The sequence below is a fragment of the Crocodylus siamensis genome, chromosome 8, assembly GCF_052110815.1.
Source record: "Crocodylus siamensis isolate JL-2025a chromosome 8, ASM5211081v1, whole genome shotgun sequence".
Taxonomy (NCBI): domain Eukaryota; kingdom Metazoa; phylum Chordata; order Crocodylia; family Crocodylidae; genus Crocodylus; species Crocodylus siamensis.
In genome coordinates this window covers 57349555-57366069 of record NC_143402.1, presented here as the reverse complement: position 1 = coordinate 57366069, position 16515 = coordinate 57349555, and the positions used below count along the sequence as shown (strand labels likewise).

At 58.5% G+C, this 16515-nt stretch overlaps 1 protein-coding gene across 1 annotated transcript in view; it reads right to left on the bottom strand.

Moving 5' to 3' along the window:
• CACNA1A (calcium voltage-gated channel subunit alpha1 A) overlaps positions 1–16515 on the bottom strand; it is a 151090-nt gene that overhangs the window by 10480 nt on the left and 124095 nt on the right. The window contains exons 33-44 of the mRNA XM_090061117.1: positions 15558–15641; positions 12046–12162; positions 11330–11395; positions 11116–11216; positions 10752–10902; positions 9440–9567; positions 6069–6165; positions 1827–1932; positions 1411–1518; positions 853–953; positions 575–684; positions 248–383 (exon numbers count right to left, since the gene is read on the bottom strand). Coding sequence (XP_089917243.1) covers positions 248–383; positions 575–684; positions 853–953; positions 1411–1518; positions 1827–1932; positions 6069–6165; positions 9440–9567; positions 10752–10902; positions 11116–11216; positions 11330–11395; positions 12046–12162; positions 15558–15641 — 1305 coding nt within the window. The remainder of the gene's footprint in view (positions 1–247; positions 384–574; positions 685–852; positions 954–1410; positions 1519–1826; positions 1933–6068; positions 6166–9439; positions 9568–10751; positions 10903–11115; positions 11217–11329; positions 11396–12045; positions 12163–15557; positions 15642–16515) is intronic.

The following is a 16515-nucleotide window of genomic DNA, read 5'->3' as shown; positions in this document are numbered from 1 at the left end:
GCTCCAATCCACCAGTCCTGGGAGAACCCAGGCATCTGGGCTGTCACCTACAATCTCCGCTCTAACCCATCAGCCCCTACTCCCCTCCGAGAGCAGGGAGAGAGTCCAGGCTCCCAGCACTCCCCTGCTTTCACCCACCTGCCCCAAGAGAGAACACAGGAATCTGGGCTCCCAGCCCCTCCTGCTCTCACCCCCCAGTCCTCCCCCTCCCCACCAAGGGGTACTTGGGGATGGGGGCAGGGGGCACCTGGGAGCTGGGTCGACTATTAGGCAGATCATCAGGGCGGGCACGCTCAGGGCTCCAGGTGCCTGTCTTCTGGAACATCTCCTGGGCACGCTGCGTCACCCAAGACTGGCTCTCCTTCATGCTGCCCTCGTGCCCCCTGCAACAAGCCCCCATCAACCCCAGCCCCCCCGCCCGACCCATGGCCATCAGCAGGGGACGCTGCGGGGCGGGAGGGCAGGTCTGAGGCCCCCCAGCCCCAACCTGGCCCTGCAGGGGGTGCTGTGGGGAGAGGGGCATGATCCCTGGCTGGGGAGGAGGGGGGGCAGGATCAGGCCCACCAGAACTTACAAGCCTCCTCCTTGGTCAAGGGGAGGGGGTGGTAGCGCATCCTGCCCAGGACCCCCCTCCTGGCCGGGAGATGGCGGCTCCATGCGCTGGAACATCAGTGGTGTGCGATTCTGTGGGGACACGGGGTTTGGGGTGGTTAATGAGAAAGAGGGGACCAGGAGGCACGGAGGGGAGTTGGGCCCAACCCCTTCTAGCCTCAGTGGAGGACCTGCAGCAGGATAAACTGAGACATGGTGGTGATGGAGGGGACAGGGCTGGGCATGACACGGGTTTGGTACCTGCTCCTCCCGCATGGCCTGCAGCTTCTTGGCTTTGCTCTGCCGATAATACTCCATGATCATCATGGCTGCATAGATCTTCCCCACCGTCAGGTCTGTGGCTGGGGTGGGGCAAAGATGGTGTGAGGCCCAGAGCCATTGGTACAGCCCCCATACTCTGCCCCCATATCCCCCAGGGCTGGTCCCTCCCCTGCCTCTGACCCCCATTGGGAAAAAAAACCAGGAGTGCTGAATCTCATTACCATTCGCCACTCCCATTCTACCACCCCACCTCCACCCTTTCCTCCAAAGAGCTGCAAAGAGAACCCAGGAGTCCTGATTCCCACCTCTCCCCACTAGACCCCAATCCTCTCCCAGAGCTGGACTCCCAGCTCAGCATGCCCTCACCCAAGCACCACTAAGCAGTGCTGCCCCCGTGCGGCGGGGTGGGCTGAGGGAGGGGGTGATCCTGGGGAGGAGGGGGCGGTGTCTGGATGGGACATGCCACTCCTGGCAAGAAATGGCAGGTGGGAGATCTGGGCAGAACATACTGCCCATGGCAGAGGGAGGGGTCCTTACATTTGTGGGGGGTGACAAGGAGGTCCAGGGTCTTCTGGGACAGATTGGGCCAGATGGCCATCATCTCCTTGCGCAGCTCCGCATCCATCTGCTGCTTGTCTGCACCTCCTGCGGGCACCCGGTGCTGGGTCAGGGGGGGCTCTTGGGCACCCAATGCCCCCCAGCAGGCAGCCTCTACCTGGGGTACTTGGGACACCCTCCCCCCCCCCACACATATAGCCAGTCCTGCCCCCTCCCCACAGCACTCCCTGTTGGCAGAGGCCAGTCCTACAGCCATCATGGTCTTCCTCCCCATGGTGCCTTGAGCCCCAACCACCCCCCAGCCTCAGTGGTGCGCTCCCCCTCTGTCAGGCTCTGGGTTGGGTGGTGGTGGTGGTGGTGGTGGGAGGGGTCCCAACCCCACCCTTAGCCCCTGCCTTTGGCGATCTTGATGTCCAGAGCTGTGCGGATCAGAGCCATGAGGGTAGAGTTGAAGTGCACCGTGTTGTCGTCAGCCACGGGCAGGTCCATCCGCAGCAGCCTCTGCAAAGACAGAACAGAGGTGTCACATGGCGTCTACCCCCCTCCCCAGTGGCCACATGGGTCCCTCCCTTCCCCTGGAGAACTCTGGGCACCCTCAACTTTCCCACACCCCCACCCGGCCTGCACCAAGGGGCTTAGGACCCAGACCCTCCCAAGCCTGTCACACCACCCCCATAACAGTGCATCAGCCCCATGGCCAGGCAGGGGGGAAACTGAGGCATGTGAAGACCGGCTTGGGGATGGGGATGGGACCCAGGAGTCCTGGCCTCTAACCTGCCCCCATTCCCTCCATTATTCCTATACCCTGCCCCCACTTGCTCCTGGATAGATCTGGATCCACAACTGCTGCCTCCACATCTCCCCCACCCTGCTCCAGTGATGGAAACCAGGAGTCCAGGGGGGCACCCCTTGGCTCAGCCCACCTCCTGCCACCCGTGCCCAGAGTTCTCCCAGGCCCCTGTGCTTGGCACCTATTAGATCCCGCAGCAAAACAAATAAAAAACGAAGAGACAGGGTGAAGGGGGGGTTGCCCTACAAGGCAGCCCTCCCACCTCCTGCCCCACCCCAATCCCCCAGACAAGCACCAAGCACATGCCCCATGGTGAGCTCATGCCCCCAGCATGCCCATGCACAGCCCAGACCCATGCACAGAGACTCATTCATAGCTCCGGGGACATGGCTTCTAGGAGCTGGCTGAGGGGACAGAACCAGGGCAGGGGCCGGGGACCCAGAGAGGTGGTGGATGAAGATGTGGGGTTCAGGGGAGGACTGTGTGGGGTTTAGATCATTAGGGGGGTGGAAGAGAGAGAGGAGGGATGGAGAGGGGCAGCTGGGATAGGGGACCCTGGTGTCCAGAAACTTCCCCCCAGTTGATGCCATTTTGCTCCCCACTCCGCCCCCAGGGAAAATAGGGATCCAGTTTTGCCTGCAGCCTCGATCCTGGGCTACCTTGTACTAGGGCAAGGCTACAACCATGTCCCAGCCACAGCCCTGTACAGGCCATATGCATCAGGGCTGTGGGATAAGCCACCCTGCCCCCCCACAACAGGATGGGATATTCCTACAATGCACTGGGGCAGGCAGGGGGAACAATGGCAGCTCCAGGGAGGAAGGGGCAGGATTAGGTCCATGCTGTGGTCCTACAGAGGTCTTAGAGTTGGCCGGGGGGTGGGGTGGGGATTCAGGAGTCCCCCAACCCACCCTGTTTCTGGACAGCCAGAGTCATGGAGGAAGGGGGCAAGGGGCAGAACCTGGGGTGGACAGCCTGTGGATCAGGCTGCAAGCAGTTGGATTTGTTGGGGGAGGGTAGATTAAATAGAGAAACCGAGGCACGGCGCAGGGCAGACACTTACCCCCTGGTTTCCTAGAGCAGTGCTGGAGTAGAACCTGGGAGCTTGGTGGGGAAATCACCCCAATGCCTTCCTGCTGCAGCCAGGGCCAGAACCCAGGTGTCTTGACTGCACCCCCACCTCCTCTAACCCCTACCCCCACAAGCCCTGGAGACCTGTCCCCCCAATCACCGCACAGGGTGCCTCCTCCCTGGCCCTGCCCTTTGCTCTCCACACCTCTGGAGGATAAAAGACTTCTACTGCTGCCACCCAGCTGGTGAGTCCAGCAGTGACTCTCCAAACCCACCCCCAGAACCCACAGAGCTAGGAAGAGCCCTACGAAGGAGACCCTAACCCCCTCTGCCATCCCCCCAAATCTGTGCCAGTCTGACCTGGTTGGGGGGAGACATGGGTCTCTCTGTCCCTATCAGGCTACCCACCAACCCAAGCCTTAATGCCTGGGCTGGGGAGCCTGGCTTGGCCCCTGCCTTCCACCTCCACACCCCAGAAGGGGCCTGGCTTGGCTCAGAACAGTCCAGACTGTCCCCCTGCCCCTGGGTCTTGGAAGCGGGGCGGGGGAGGGGGGGCACAGCTCCGAGGTTCTAGTCAAGCCAGGGCTACAATGGCATGCCCAGTTGGGCCAGCCTCTGCCCAATGCCTCGAAGCATGGGATGGGGCATGCGGTGGAGTGGAGAAGCCAGGCAGTGTAAGTAGAGTGGGATCATAGGGAAGGAGGGGGTAGAAGCTGGAGTGGGGGGGCAAAGCAAGACTGGGAAAGGTCAGAGCCAGTAGGTGGGACGGGCAGGATGGGGGGCATAGGGGTGGGAGCTGGAGATGGGGGAGACCCAGTGAAGGAGGGGGCAGGGAAAGAAACAGTGAGACAGGTTAGAACTGCATTGACAGAGGTTGTGGGGGCAGGAACCAGGTGGGGGATCATGTGGGAGCCCCCACCAGGTGGCTGGGCACAGACGGGGGCTGATTCCAGCTTGGGGTGTATAGGAACTAGGCTTGGAGCTGGGCCTGGCCAGGGCAGGGGGGCACCACGAAAGCTGAGACTCAGGTTGGAGAAGCCATTCCAGCAAGCCCCCTCCTCTTTGCCAGAGGTCACGATGTCCCATCCTGTCCTGGGCTACAGTGGCCCCCAAGCTGCTGCAGCCTCAGTTCCAGAGCCAACTCAGCCTTGGATACCTGAGTCCTTTCTGCAAGGCCCTGCACCTGGCACCCAGAGACTAACTAGAGGAGCTGGCAAAAGGGGTCCTGGGGCAGGGGTAGCTCCTGACATGGAGTTTAACCCCTCCTCCGGAGCTGCGGATGGGTCTTACTGCAGTCACCAGTACTGACTGTTCCTGGGATGGGCGGTTTACCCCTGGCTTGATGAGGGCACCAGTGTGTGCTCCTCAATCAGGCCCCTGTGGATACCTCACCCCAGCTCCTGTCCTGATCCTGCCCACCCTAGAAATCACAGGAAAGCCAGGCTGGAAAGGACCCTGGAAATCTTAAACCCATGCCTGAAGCAGGATCAGCCTTGTCCAAAGCAGCCCAAACAGACAAATCCATCATCCATCTAACCTCTGAGCAAAATGACACTGTCAGCCCTGACACACCAGACATCACACCCAACCCTGCCCCAGGGAAGGCAGGGAGACCAGTGGCCAATGTCCTCCTGCTCCTGTAAAAAGCTGTTAATATAAGCTCAGGCAGAGGCTGTGCTTCTACTACAGAGGAAGGCAAAACCCCCCCACAAACCGTACCAGTCTGGGCAGGGAGGGAAATTCCTTCCTGACCCCAAATCTGGCATCAGTCTGACCCTGAGAAGCACAACCCTGTAGCCAGGACCTTTCTGGGGCCAAGTCCCAGCTGGAACACTGGCACAGCCCAGTTGCAATCCCAAGCCTGGGCTGCACCCAAAATCCAATGCCTATGTGGAAGGGGGAAATAAACGCTGGCACTTGTAGTAGCAGGAGGGGGAAATTTTCCCTCCCAGGTCCATGCAGCAACCAGCAAAGCCCAGCAGCCTGGGAGATCCCCAGAGCAGAGTGTAGGCAGAGCTATTCCTAGATCATCCCTGACTGATGCCTGTCTAACCTCTCCATGGGCACCTCCAAGGATGGAGGACACCCCCGGCACACACACACTGCACTGGGCATCCGTCCCCCTGCCTCACAGCTTTGCCAGCAAAGAGGTTTCACCTGAGATCAGATTCTGAACCCACCAATACTGCACCTTCAACCCAACCCCCCTTGATCCTGTCTCCCCAGCCTCCAGCTCATGACCTCTTTGGCTGGGAAGTAGCCAGGAGGGGGGTCATTCCTGCACGGCTTATCTTCCCAACAAAGCCCCAGCAGTGGATTGGTTTGGGGGTGAGGGGGATGGTGGGGAGCTCATTGCTTTAGAGCCAGACCAGAGAGAGGGATGCAGGAGAGTCTGGGAAGGGAGAGGAACATGCACCTTACCCACCCCAGCTACGTGGCCATAATGGAGTCTCTGAAACATGAAACACTAACAGAGTCAGACAGACACACAGAGCTGCTCAAGAGTTGATTGAGGACAGTGGTGGGGGGGAGAGGGAAGAAAGAGAGAGAGAGAAAGAAAAGGAGAAAGGAAGAGAGAAAGAAAGAAAAAGAGACCCACACAGAAGGAAGGAAGGAAAGAAAGAAAGAAAAGCTGAGAGCTCCCAGCTCATGGGAGCTGCTCCCTCATGGCTAGATCCAAAAGCACCATATAAAACCTGGGCTGGTGGGGTGGGGGGGCCGATGACTGTTTCAGAGGGGGTGGCAGGTGGTGGGGGGGCATGTCACTTTAATCTACCTTATAAGCAACCCGGGGTGGGCATTTCTTCCCTAACCCCAGGGGCGGGGACATGTGTCTCAGCATCTCATACATGTCGGTGAAAGTCAGCCGGCCCCTGGGAGCAGAAAAATAATAGGAAAAAAAAAAACAAGAAAAGAGTGGGGAAAAAAAGGCACGGAAAAAACAAACAAAAAAAAAAGAGAGCAGAGAATCAAACCAGTGTTTTGAGGGGAAAGAAAAGCTTCCTGGTCCCATGTGTCACTGAGCCACAGGGTAGCTTTGGGGGCAGAAACATGTTGGAAGGTGTGGAGGGAGATCCTTTATGGCCTAGACACAGCAAAGCACTTAGCCAGCCCCCGGATCCAGCTGGACATTTGGAGAAGGGATCAGAGAAACCTCAGCCCCTGCCTAACTGCTTTGCTGTGATCTTGGGGTGAAAAGGGAGAACCCCCTGGTTTGGAGCAAAAATAGGGGGGCAGAGAGACAGAGAAAGAGAAGGATTTAGAGTAGCCAATGTTGGGTATGGGAGAAGAGAAGAGAAAAGGAGAAGGTGGGGTGGAGGGGGGAGATGGCAGAGGTGTCAATGCAGTCTTGGCTGTCCCCAGGGCTGGGTGGGCTGGATGCAAACAGGGAGGGGGGCACACAAGACCCCCCCTAGGAGCAGAGAGAGCAAGCAAAGAGGCTCCATGCCGTGCTGATCTGGGCAGCGGCCCCCGCGGGAGACATTCTCTAGGCTCATGACGGCCCCGGTCAGGTTTGAAGTGCGGGGGGGGAGGGGCATGGGAGGTGTGTACGTGTACGTGTGTATATATATGTATCCAGGTGACATATATATATCGCCGAGACACCGTAAGCCGCATTCATTCCGTTGACGCTAGCAGGTTTTTAGTGTAAGTCAAACCTTGCAAGCAACCCTATGAGGACATTTCTTGCCTAGGCCCAAAGGGGGAGATATAACGCGTAATAAACTGTACATATCCTTATAATGAATTCGGCCACTGCAAGAAGAATACAGGGAGGGGAGGGGAGTTAGTGTGGACGCCACTGGGCGTGAGAAACACCCGCGGATGGATTTGGGGTGGGGGCAACAAGGGGGAGGCAGGAAGGAGGGCAATCTGCCTCAGTTTCCCTGGGAAGGAGTGGCAGGGGTTCTTGATCTGTTCTGATGGATTAGGAGGGCTGCCTCATTTTCCCTGGGAGGCAGAGGGACTCGAGGGCAGGACCCAATTGGTTCTGATGGATTGGGAAGGCTGTCTCAATTTTCCTGGGAGAGAGAAAGGTCTAATAGGGGAACCTGATTGGTCCTGATGGACTGGAGAAGGGTTGCTGGCTGGGGAGGGCTGACTCAGTGTTCCTGGGAGGGGAACAGTCCTTGATCAGTTCTGATGGATTGTGGGGAGACCAGCCAGCTCTGGAGCCTGCCTCAGTTTCCCTAGCAAGGAGTGCGGGGGTGGGGGGGAGGTCCAACAGGGAGGGGGACCCAATCACTTCTGCCTTCCTGTGGCTCCAGTGGGAGCTGGGAGGCACCAGGCACCCAGGGGCATGGCTGAAAGCAGGGCCAGTTCATGGGCAAACTCAGCCAGGGAGCAAAGTTCACAGTGGGTGAAGAGGTGGGGACAAGCAGAACTGAGTCGGGGGCAAAACTCCAGGGTCCAACTGCTAGGCCTGATTGCTTCTTGAGGCCCCCACCCCATCTGAAGCCAGGCAGATGTTGCCTTCCAACAGGTTCCAGATGGGGCTCTTTCTCTGGGGGGTAGTAGGGGTATGGAGGAGCTGTGTACCACTGCTGGGGGGGAAGCAATGGTGCCCCTCCTGTGGCACAGGTGTGGGGGGTGGCTCCATTCCCTGGTCTGGGCAGGGTCTGCCAGGTAGGGTTGGCAGCGAGTGAACACATCAAACCTGGGCCCAAGATGCCCCCCCAGGCCCCCACACCTTCCTCCCCTCCCCACAGCGAACACCGGGTGGGTCTGTGCGACTCCCCTGGGGCCAACGGGGCCACGTCCCTCACCCCTGCCTTGGGGTGCCCTGGCGTTGTGGGGAGCTTATGTTGCCCTCAGGCACTCCCCTGGGTCCCAGGGCAGTGATGATCCCAGGGATACCCCAAGGGCAGTGTGGGATTGGCCAGGATAGCCCCAGACCCCCTCTGATACCCCAGGCAGGACATTATGAGAAACCCCAGGGCATTGTGGGAGATCCCAGAAGGTGGTAGGGGCACAGCCCTGGGAACTCTGTGGTGCCCCAGAGCATGATGGGATATTTCAGAGGGTGGTGGGGACAGCACCCTAGGCACTCTGTGATACCCCAGGGCATTATGGGAAACCCCAGAGGGTGATAGGGGCAGTGCCCTGGGCACTTTAATGCAGTAGGGCATTATGGGATACCCCAGAGGGGAATAGAGGCAGAGCCCTGGGTACTCTGTGATACCTCAGGGCATTATGGGAAACCCCAGGGCATTGCAGGATATCCTACAGGGTGTTAGGGTACAGTGCCTTGGGTACTATGTGACCTCAGGGCATTATGGGATGCTCGGGGTTAGGGCAAGCTATCCAGAGGGGGGCCAGGGCAGTCCACTAGGCACTCTGCAGTGCACAAGGGCATTATGGGAACCCCAAGATCTAACAGGGGTATGTGTTGGTTGGGAGGGGGAAAAGAATCCAGCTGAAAAACCTACAATTGGAAAAGCAAATGTTAATGGGCGGCTACCCCCCTGTCCCCGCCTCCCCCCCCCACCCCAACAGCATTTTTCCCCAGCCCCAGCCCTAGCCCTGGGTCTCCTGGGCTCCATCTGAGTTTGTCCAGGATCTACACCCAGCCAAGGGCTTAAGGGGGGAGGGAGGGGGCAGTGTCTTGGATCCTAAATACTGCCCATCTTGTGGTGGGGGATGTTGCCATCCCTTAAGATTCCCAGGGGCCTGGGTGAGCCACTCCCCAGAACCATATCCCCCAGACTGCACTGCAGCAGACCTGGAGCCCACCCAGCCAGGTCTTTGCCCCTTCCTGAGCCCTCTGGATTAGAGCCTGGGGCTGCTGGGCAAGTATTCACCCCATATCAGAGCCAGTAGAGAACCTAGAAGTTTGGGCTCCCACCTGTCCCCCACCCCACCCCACCCCACCTACCCTCCCAGAACTGGGCAAGAACCCAGGCATCTGGGCTCCCAGCTCCCTCCATTTCTCACACAGCATACCCCACTCCCCCCCCCCACAGTGGGGAGTGAACCCAGGTGTCTGAGCCCCCCCGCTTTCACCAGCTAGACTTCCCCTATACCCTGCCCTGTCCTGCACAGCCCCACTTTGCCAGGACCCCTGAACCCCCAGCTTGTCCAACCCCTCTCGGGGCCTGGGGGTCAGGGGGGCATTGGGATGCCTATGGGGTGGGTGGGGGTCCTTACCAGGCAGCAGGGTCATACTCGGCCCACACACGTACATACTCATCCAGGTGGTGGGGACCCAGGATGGAGGAGTCGCGGGTCAGGTACTCGAAGTTATCCATGATCACAGCCACAAACAGGTTCAGCATCTAGATCCAGTAGCATGGATGGACCCATTAGGAGGTACCTGGAGGGGCCCTGATCTTGTGGGGATTCCCCTTGGGCCACACCAGGTTGCATCCATGGGGCTCCCAGGGTCCCAGGCCCATCACCCTGCCTCTCCGGGGGATTCTTGCCCAAACATGGGCCAGCACATGCAGTAGACATGCCCACAGGGGTGCATCCCAAGCCAGAGAGATACCCTCCCCACATGCCAAATGTGTGAAGTGGAGCTGACATGCTTCCACAGGCCACGCATGGTGACATGGGCAGGTGGCTCCCACTGTGGGCACACAGCATGCATGTGGTGCACTAATGTGGGCAGGTGTGTGTAAATCGACACCTGAAGAGCTTGGAAGTACGCCAGAGGGCCTACACGTGCATGCAACTGTTGGTGCAATCTGCACTGCACACATCCACCCTTGTGCGCTCTTGTCAATGCACTCTTAGCTCACCAATGTGCCGACACCCACACAGCATGAGGCCTACCAGCACATGTATGTAATATGTGATCTGGGTGCAGCACACATGTCAACAGTCCCCTCCTTTACACAGAGCACCACATACATAACACATAAACAGGGGGCACACACCCCTGCTGGCACATGCATGGCAACCCCTGCCCCTTTAGACATACCCCACATAACACACATGATCAGGATACACACACCCCTGCCAGTACATGCCTGCAGTTCACACACGGCAAATCCCTCCTGGCTCCTTTACACACAGCACCAAACACATAACATGTGATCACGGGCACACACCCCTGCCAGCCACACACATGGCAACCCCTGCCCCTTTACATAGAGCACCACATGTAACACACGATCTGGGGCATACACCCCTGCTAGCACACACAAGGGGCAACTCCCACCCCTTTACAGATAGCACTACACATGTAACACATACATGATCTGGGTACACACATTCCTGCCAAAATGCACCTGAAGCTCACGCATGGCAACCTCCTCCTTTACACAGAACACTATGCATAACACGTGATCTGGGTGCCCACACCCCTTCCAGCTCACACATGGTAACATCCTCCCTGCTTTACACAGAGCCAGACACAAGCAACACACATAGGATCCTTGCACACACACTTCCCCAGCATTCCTGAGACATGCTCACACACACGTTTGCATCCTGCCCCTGTCCCCAGGGGTCTCACCAGGAAGGAGCAGAGGAAGATGAAGGAGACAAAGTAGAAGTAGGCGAACTCATTGCCACATTCCTGCTCCGTGATGCCCGAGTTCTCATCACATGGCTTTCCGCTCAGGCAGGATAGCATGATCTCCTGCCAACCCTCGCCTGTGGCACTCCTGCCCGGGAGGGGGAGGGGCATTAGGAGGGGTGGGAGCAACCCTCCCCCAGCTCTCCATGCAGCCACCTCTGGGGTGGAGCTAGCAGCTGTACATAGAGAAGGACCCCCTTGCCCCAGCTGATGCAGCTACCTCTGGGGTGGAACCCAACAACTGTGCACACAGGGGTCCCTCACCCCAGGGTCCAGCTGAGGGAGGCAGAGGGGTTCTCACCTGAAGAGCAGCATGAGGGCCTGGAAAAAGGTGCGGAAGTTGTTGTGCTCCGTGATGGCTGACTCATCATCCTTGTCATCGATGCCAATGTTCCCAAACACCTGCGGTGGCCCAGGGATTGGAGGGCAGCGATGGGTTGGGATCCACATGATACCCTAGGACCTGACGCTGCCCGCTCACCCCCCGCCCCAATCTCCTGGTCACCAGGCCTCACCTGCATGCCAATGATGGCATAGATGAAGAAAAGCATGGCGATCAGCAGGCAAACGTAGGGCAGGGCCTGAGGGGATGGGCATGTGTCAATCCCGGCAGCCCCTGCCCTCCCAATCCCAGACCCCTGCTCCACACATCAGCTACTGAGCCCCAGACTCAGGGAGGGCAGATGGGAAGAGAGAGACATACCAACCAGGGACAAATGGGGACAGACAGACAGACTGATCAAGAGTGGACTTGAACAGACAGACCAACTGACCAGACTGACTGAGGACAGACAGGGACAGACTGACTGAGCAACCAGGGATGGACAGGTAGAGAGAGATTGACTGACCAAGGGCAGACAGGGACAGACAGACCAACTAACCAAGGACAGATAGGGACAGACAGACAGAAAGACCAACCAAGGGCCGATGTGGACACAGACTAACTGAGGTTGGATAGGGACAAAGAGACTAACTGATTGCGGACCGGGACAGGCAGACTGACTGACTGTCAGTCAGTCACAGGGGCAGTTGGGGACAGATGAATCAACCAGGGACTGACTTACAGACTGACTGGGCAGTGGATAAGGACAGACAGACAGAAGGGTGGCAGCTGGGGACAGAGAGACCAACTGAGGGTGGGCGGGGTTAGGTAATACACATGGATGCCCCCCACCCTAAGCTGGGCAACAAGGGAGTCCCCTGACCTGCCCCCCGTCTCCCACCCAGGCACCTTGAAGGACTGCACGAAGGTCCAGAGCAGGATGCGGATGGTGTAGCCCTGGCGCAGCAACTTGATGAGGCGGGCAGCACGAAACAGCCGCAGGAAGCTCAGGTTGATGAAGTTGTTCTGCAGACATAAGGGGACAAGAGCAGAGCTGCCATGAGCCACCGGGGCCAGCACCACAGAGCACTGGGACTGTGCCAAGCTGGCACCATGGGGCACCAGGAACAGGCTGGACTTGCACCATGGGGTGTTGGTGTGAGGATTGGCACTTCAGGGCACTGGGAGAGAGCCAGGCTGGCACCATGGAGCGAGCTGCGAGCAAGCCGAGCTGGCACCACAGAGCTCTGGGAAGGTGCCAAGATGTTACCACAGAGTGATCCAGGCTGGCAAGAAAGGGGCACTGGGAGCAAATCAGGCTGACACCAGAGCTCAATGGGTGTAAGCTGGGCTGGCACCACAGAGCACTGTGAACCAGCTAGGCTGGCACCAGCAAACTCACCAGGAGTGAGCCGAGCTGGTACCATGGACAGAGCTGTGAGCGAGCCAGGCTGGCATTACAGGCACCAGGAACAAGTTGGGCTGGTACCGCAGAGTGAGCCAGGAGCAAGGCAGGCTGGCATCATGGAGCACACCATAAGCAAACCAGGATGCCACCGTGGAACTCACCTGGCTGGCACCACAGAGCTCATGGCCTCTTCCCCAGCACATCATTGCCAGGAAGGAAGCCAGAGGCTGGGAACTCATAACCATGAACCCAGCCCTGAGCCCCAGAGAAACCCCCCCAAGCTGGAGAAACCAGCAAGGCTGGAGCACCATTAGAAGCCAGCCAGGCCCTAACTAACAAGGAAACAGATCCCGACTGTGGAGCACAGCAAGGATCAGATCATTCATTGGAGTCATTAATGAGAGTGAGAACCAATCAGCACCACCATCAAATAAGGGCAAGGACAGCCAGTCCTACAGAGGTAGGAGGGGACCAGCTAGATGTCCCTCCCGACCCCTTCCCTGGCACAGGGGGATCCCCAAGGAAGCTAGGATGGTCCCATGGTGGTGGTGGTGGTGGGGGGCTGTCAAATCTCCCACAACCAAATGCACTGATCTTTCCAGACACAAGCAGGACACGTGGCCCAGCACAGACCATGCACACACAGCCAGCAAGACCCCGAGGCTGGGCAAGTGTGAGAGTCATGGGGATTGGGGGACAGGGACAGAGCTGGCAAGGGGTTGGCAAATGCATCATGCCCCACACTGCAATCCTCCCTTGTGACTGGCTAGAGCGGGTGAGAGAGGCATGGGCAAGGCTTTATTTCCCCCTGGACCTGATGTATTTGTGGGCTGTGGGGGGAATGGTGCATAGCTGGGGAGACCCTGGGGCTTGGGTCTAGGACCCACAAGCCTGGGTGAGGGGAATGGAAGCTGCAGAGTCTTCATGACCTTTCGGGGGGGCTTTTGGGTCAAAAAAGCCTAGCATAACCTCTGACCTCAGCACCCTAGAAGTCTCCAGGCCACCCCTAGGACAGGAACTTGGACCTGGCAGGTGGGTGGGGGCTCATGCCTCACTTGGCCCCAGCTGGAGACCAGGACCTGCACCAGGAATGCAGATTCTAATCCCACCACAGAAGCTACCGGCAGCTGGTGGGGGGGGTCAGGCGTGGTCTTCCACACATGCCATGAGACTCATGTGATGTCACAGGACCCAGGTCACACCACACATGGGGCTGGGGACATAGAATGTGCCCTGGGACCGTGACATAGCACACACGTGATGCCCCAACCATGCTCTGGGTGGAAGCATCATGCAACGGACAGCCTGGAGATCCCCAGTGCCTGTGAGGATGCAGGGCCTGCCCCCCTCCCCTGGCATAGGTGGCCCCAGAGCTGTGTGCCACCCCTCCTGTTGGTCTGAGGGCTGTGGAGGGCATGCATGGCACCTCTTGACCAGGATGACAGGCTGGCTGAGACATTGCACTGGGCAGAAAGAGGCTGGAAGCAGGGCACATGCAGAAGCATGGGGCTAAATCCCCCAGAGGAAGACAAGGGGGGCAGAGAGAAGGGACAGGGCAGAGAACCCCTTCTCCTCAAGGAAGATCTTCCAGGATCCCCCATTCCTTTCCTCACCCTGTCAGGTGCCCTGTGCTACTCTGACCTATACCCACTAGATCCCCCAGCCCCGGGCAGATCCCTTCTAATGAAGTCCAGAGGTCCATAGCCAGCCCCAGACATCCCAGATCTGAGGATCTTGGGGGGAGAGTTGTGAAAGGATTGTGGGGCTCTCAGGGACCCTAAAGTTGGAGAGAAGGGGCCTGAACCTGAGCCAATATGGGGGGGTAAATACACCCCAGATCAGGGGGTGGCTGCATGCAGACCACCCTGGAGTGGGCATCTGCGCCTGGTCACCTCTGCAAAAACCACAGGTGCTCCATCTACCCCCCACCTGTGGGACCCATGGGTTTGGGGACCTCTGTTGTGGATCTGCCCATGGCTCTAGCCCTCTGCTTGCTCTGGGACACACCACTCCCCCTTTCCAGACCCAGGCCACGTTGCTCCTTCTCTGCTAGAAGATCCAGCCAGGACAGCTTATGAGCTCTGCTCCTGAAAGCCCCAGGGCTGGGAAATAGAGGACAGATGGAGGGAGAGGCATGAGCCTTAGTAGTGAGCATGCCACATGGCCAGGGCTGAAGGGGTTGAAGGCAGGGTGGGCTGCATTACAGCTCCCAAAACAGCCTAAACCAACCGGATTCTGGATGGTGATGGTGAGATGAGGAGGGGCACAGGGGGTTGGGGGGGGAGGGGGGGCGGGTGTTGTGCCACGGTGCAGGAGACAACCAGGGGCAGATATCCAGGGGGTGAAGGGTTAGGGGGAGGACGGACGGGCAGTTGGCACGGACACACAGACCAGTCATGGATGGACACATGGAGTTGTCATAGTGCATTGTGATTGGATGGCAGTGGCAGTGAGCACAGTATAAAGGGACAGCATGGAAAGAAGATAAGACAAGAGACACAGTCGTTATACAGCACCCGCAGCCTGCCCGGTCCCCATCCTCCTCCCCTGCCCTTCCTGAGGCTGGGGGGAGGCTCCCCAGGGTCCAGCTTTGGCCCTCCAGTGGCTGTGGAGAGGGACCTGTGGCTACCCTGTGGCCATCACTGAGCCCACAGGGCTGCATGGGAGGGGAACGGAGATAGAAAGCAGCCCCTAGTCCCACAGACTGGCTCCAGCCTCACCGCAATGCCCTGGAGTGGACTCCAACTGAACAGCCTCCTTTGCATTTACACCAATGCCGCTGAGTGACTCCAGACCCAGCCCATTCCAGGTGGGGGCCACCTCCCTTCCAGGGCTGTCAGTTTGGCATCCAAAGCCTCCCAGGTTCTTGTATCCCCATGGCATGTCCTCCTATGTCCTTAGCCTAGTTGCACACACCCCTCTCCCCCGGGTCTCTCCCTCCTGGCTCCAGCTTTGGGTGCCCTCCCCTCCTGCATTCAAGAGCTGGGGATGGTGGCAGCATGCTGGCACTTACCCCAAACTCCGTCACTAAGATGTCTGTGATGCTACCCAGCACTGTGACAAAATCAAAGATATTCCAGGCATCACGGAAATAATTCTAGAAAGGAAAAAACAGAAACAAGGGACGAAAAAGGAACAGGCACACGGCACCCACAGCCACGACACCACCACAGAAGACACAGCAACAAAGACAGAGGCCCCCCTCCAAACCCCTACCACTCTGGGGGGAGAGCCAGGTTACCTTTCCTCTAGACACTGAGGAATCTGGGGACGGGGGTGAAAGGGTTAATTTCAGGGAGAGAAGGGGCCTGATTCTGACTGCATGGGGGGTGTAATGAAAGGGAAGCCAAGTCGGTGCCTGGGTGGCTCCATCTAAGCCAGCCATGATCCATCTGGATCTTGCTCTTAGCAGTATCGATCCCAGGGGCTCTGCCCCCAGCGGGTTCTTGGGTGGCACTGCTGTGTCCTGTCCCAGTCCCAAGGATGCCCCAGCCTTGGCCCAGACAGACAGATGGACACTGACAACAAAAGAAATAGACACACACAACCAGAACTCAGTGGCTGTCCTGGGCCCCTTCCAATTAAGGCCACAATACTCCTTGAGAAGAAGGAGGAACCATGTCCCCTCATCCCTGCACCCCCAACCTTCCTGTATACCTCCCCCCGAGCTGCCCCTGGGCAGATGGACAGATGGAGCCAGGACACAGCATGAGGGGCTGGGTGAGAACAGGATCATAGGTCAGCAGAGGCTGAAGGGAAGATCCTTGGCTTTCTCTGCCCTCTCATGAAGGCCATAGTTTTTCTTTCCTTCCTCTGCCTCCCCACTACAAGCCACCCTATATCCACAGCAAACTGCCCTGAAGCTGTTCAGACCAAGTGAACAGTCCTGGCATTGGGCCCCCTCCTTTCCAAGGAGTCTCCAGGTGTGGCTAAGAGTAGAGGTGAGGCGCCGGCACTGGCCAACCGATCTT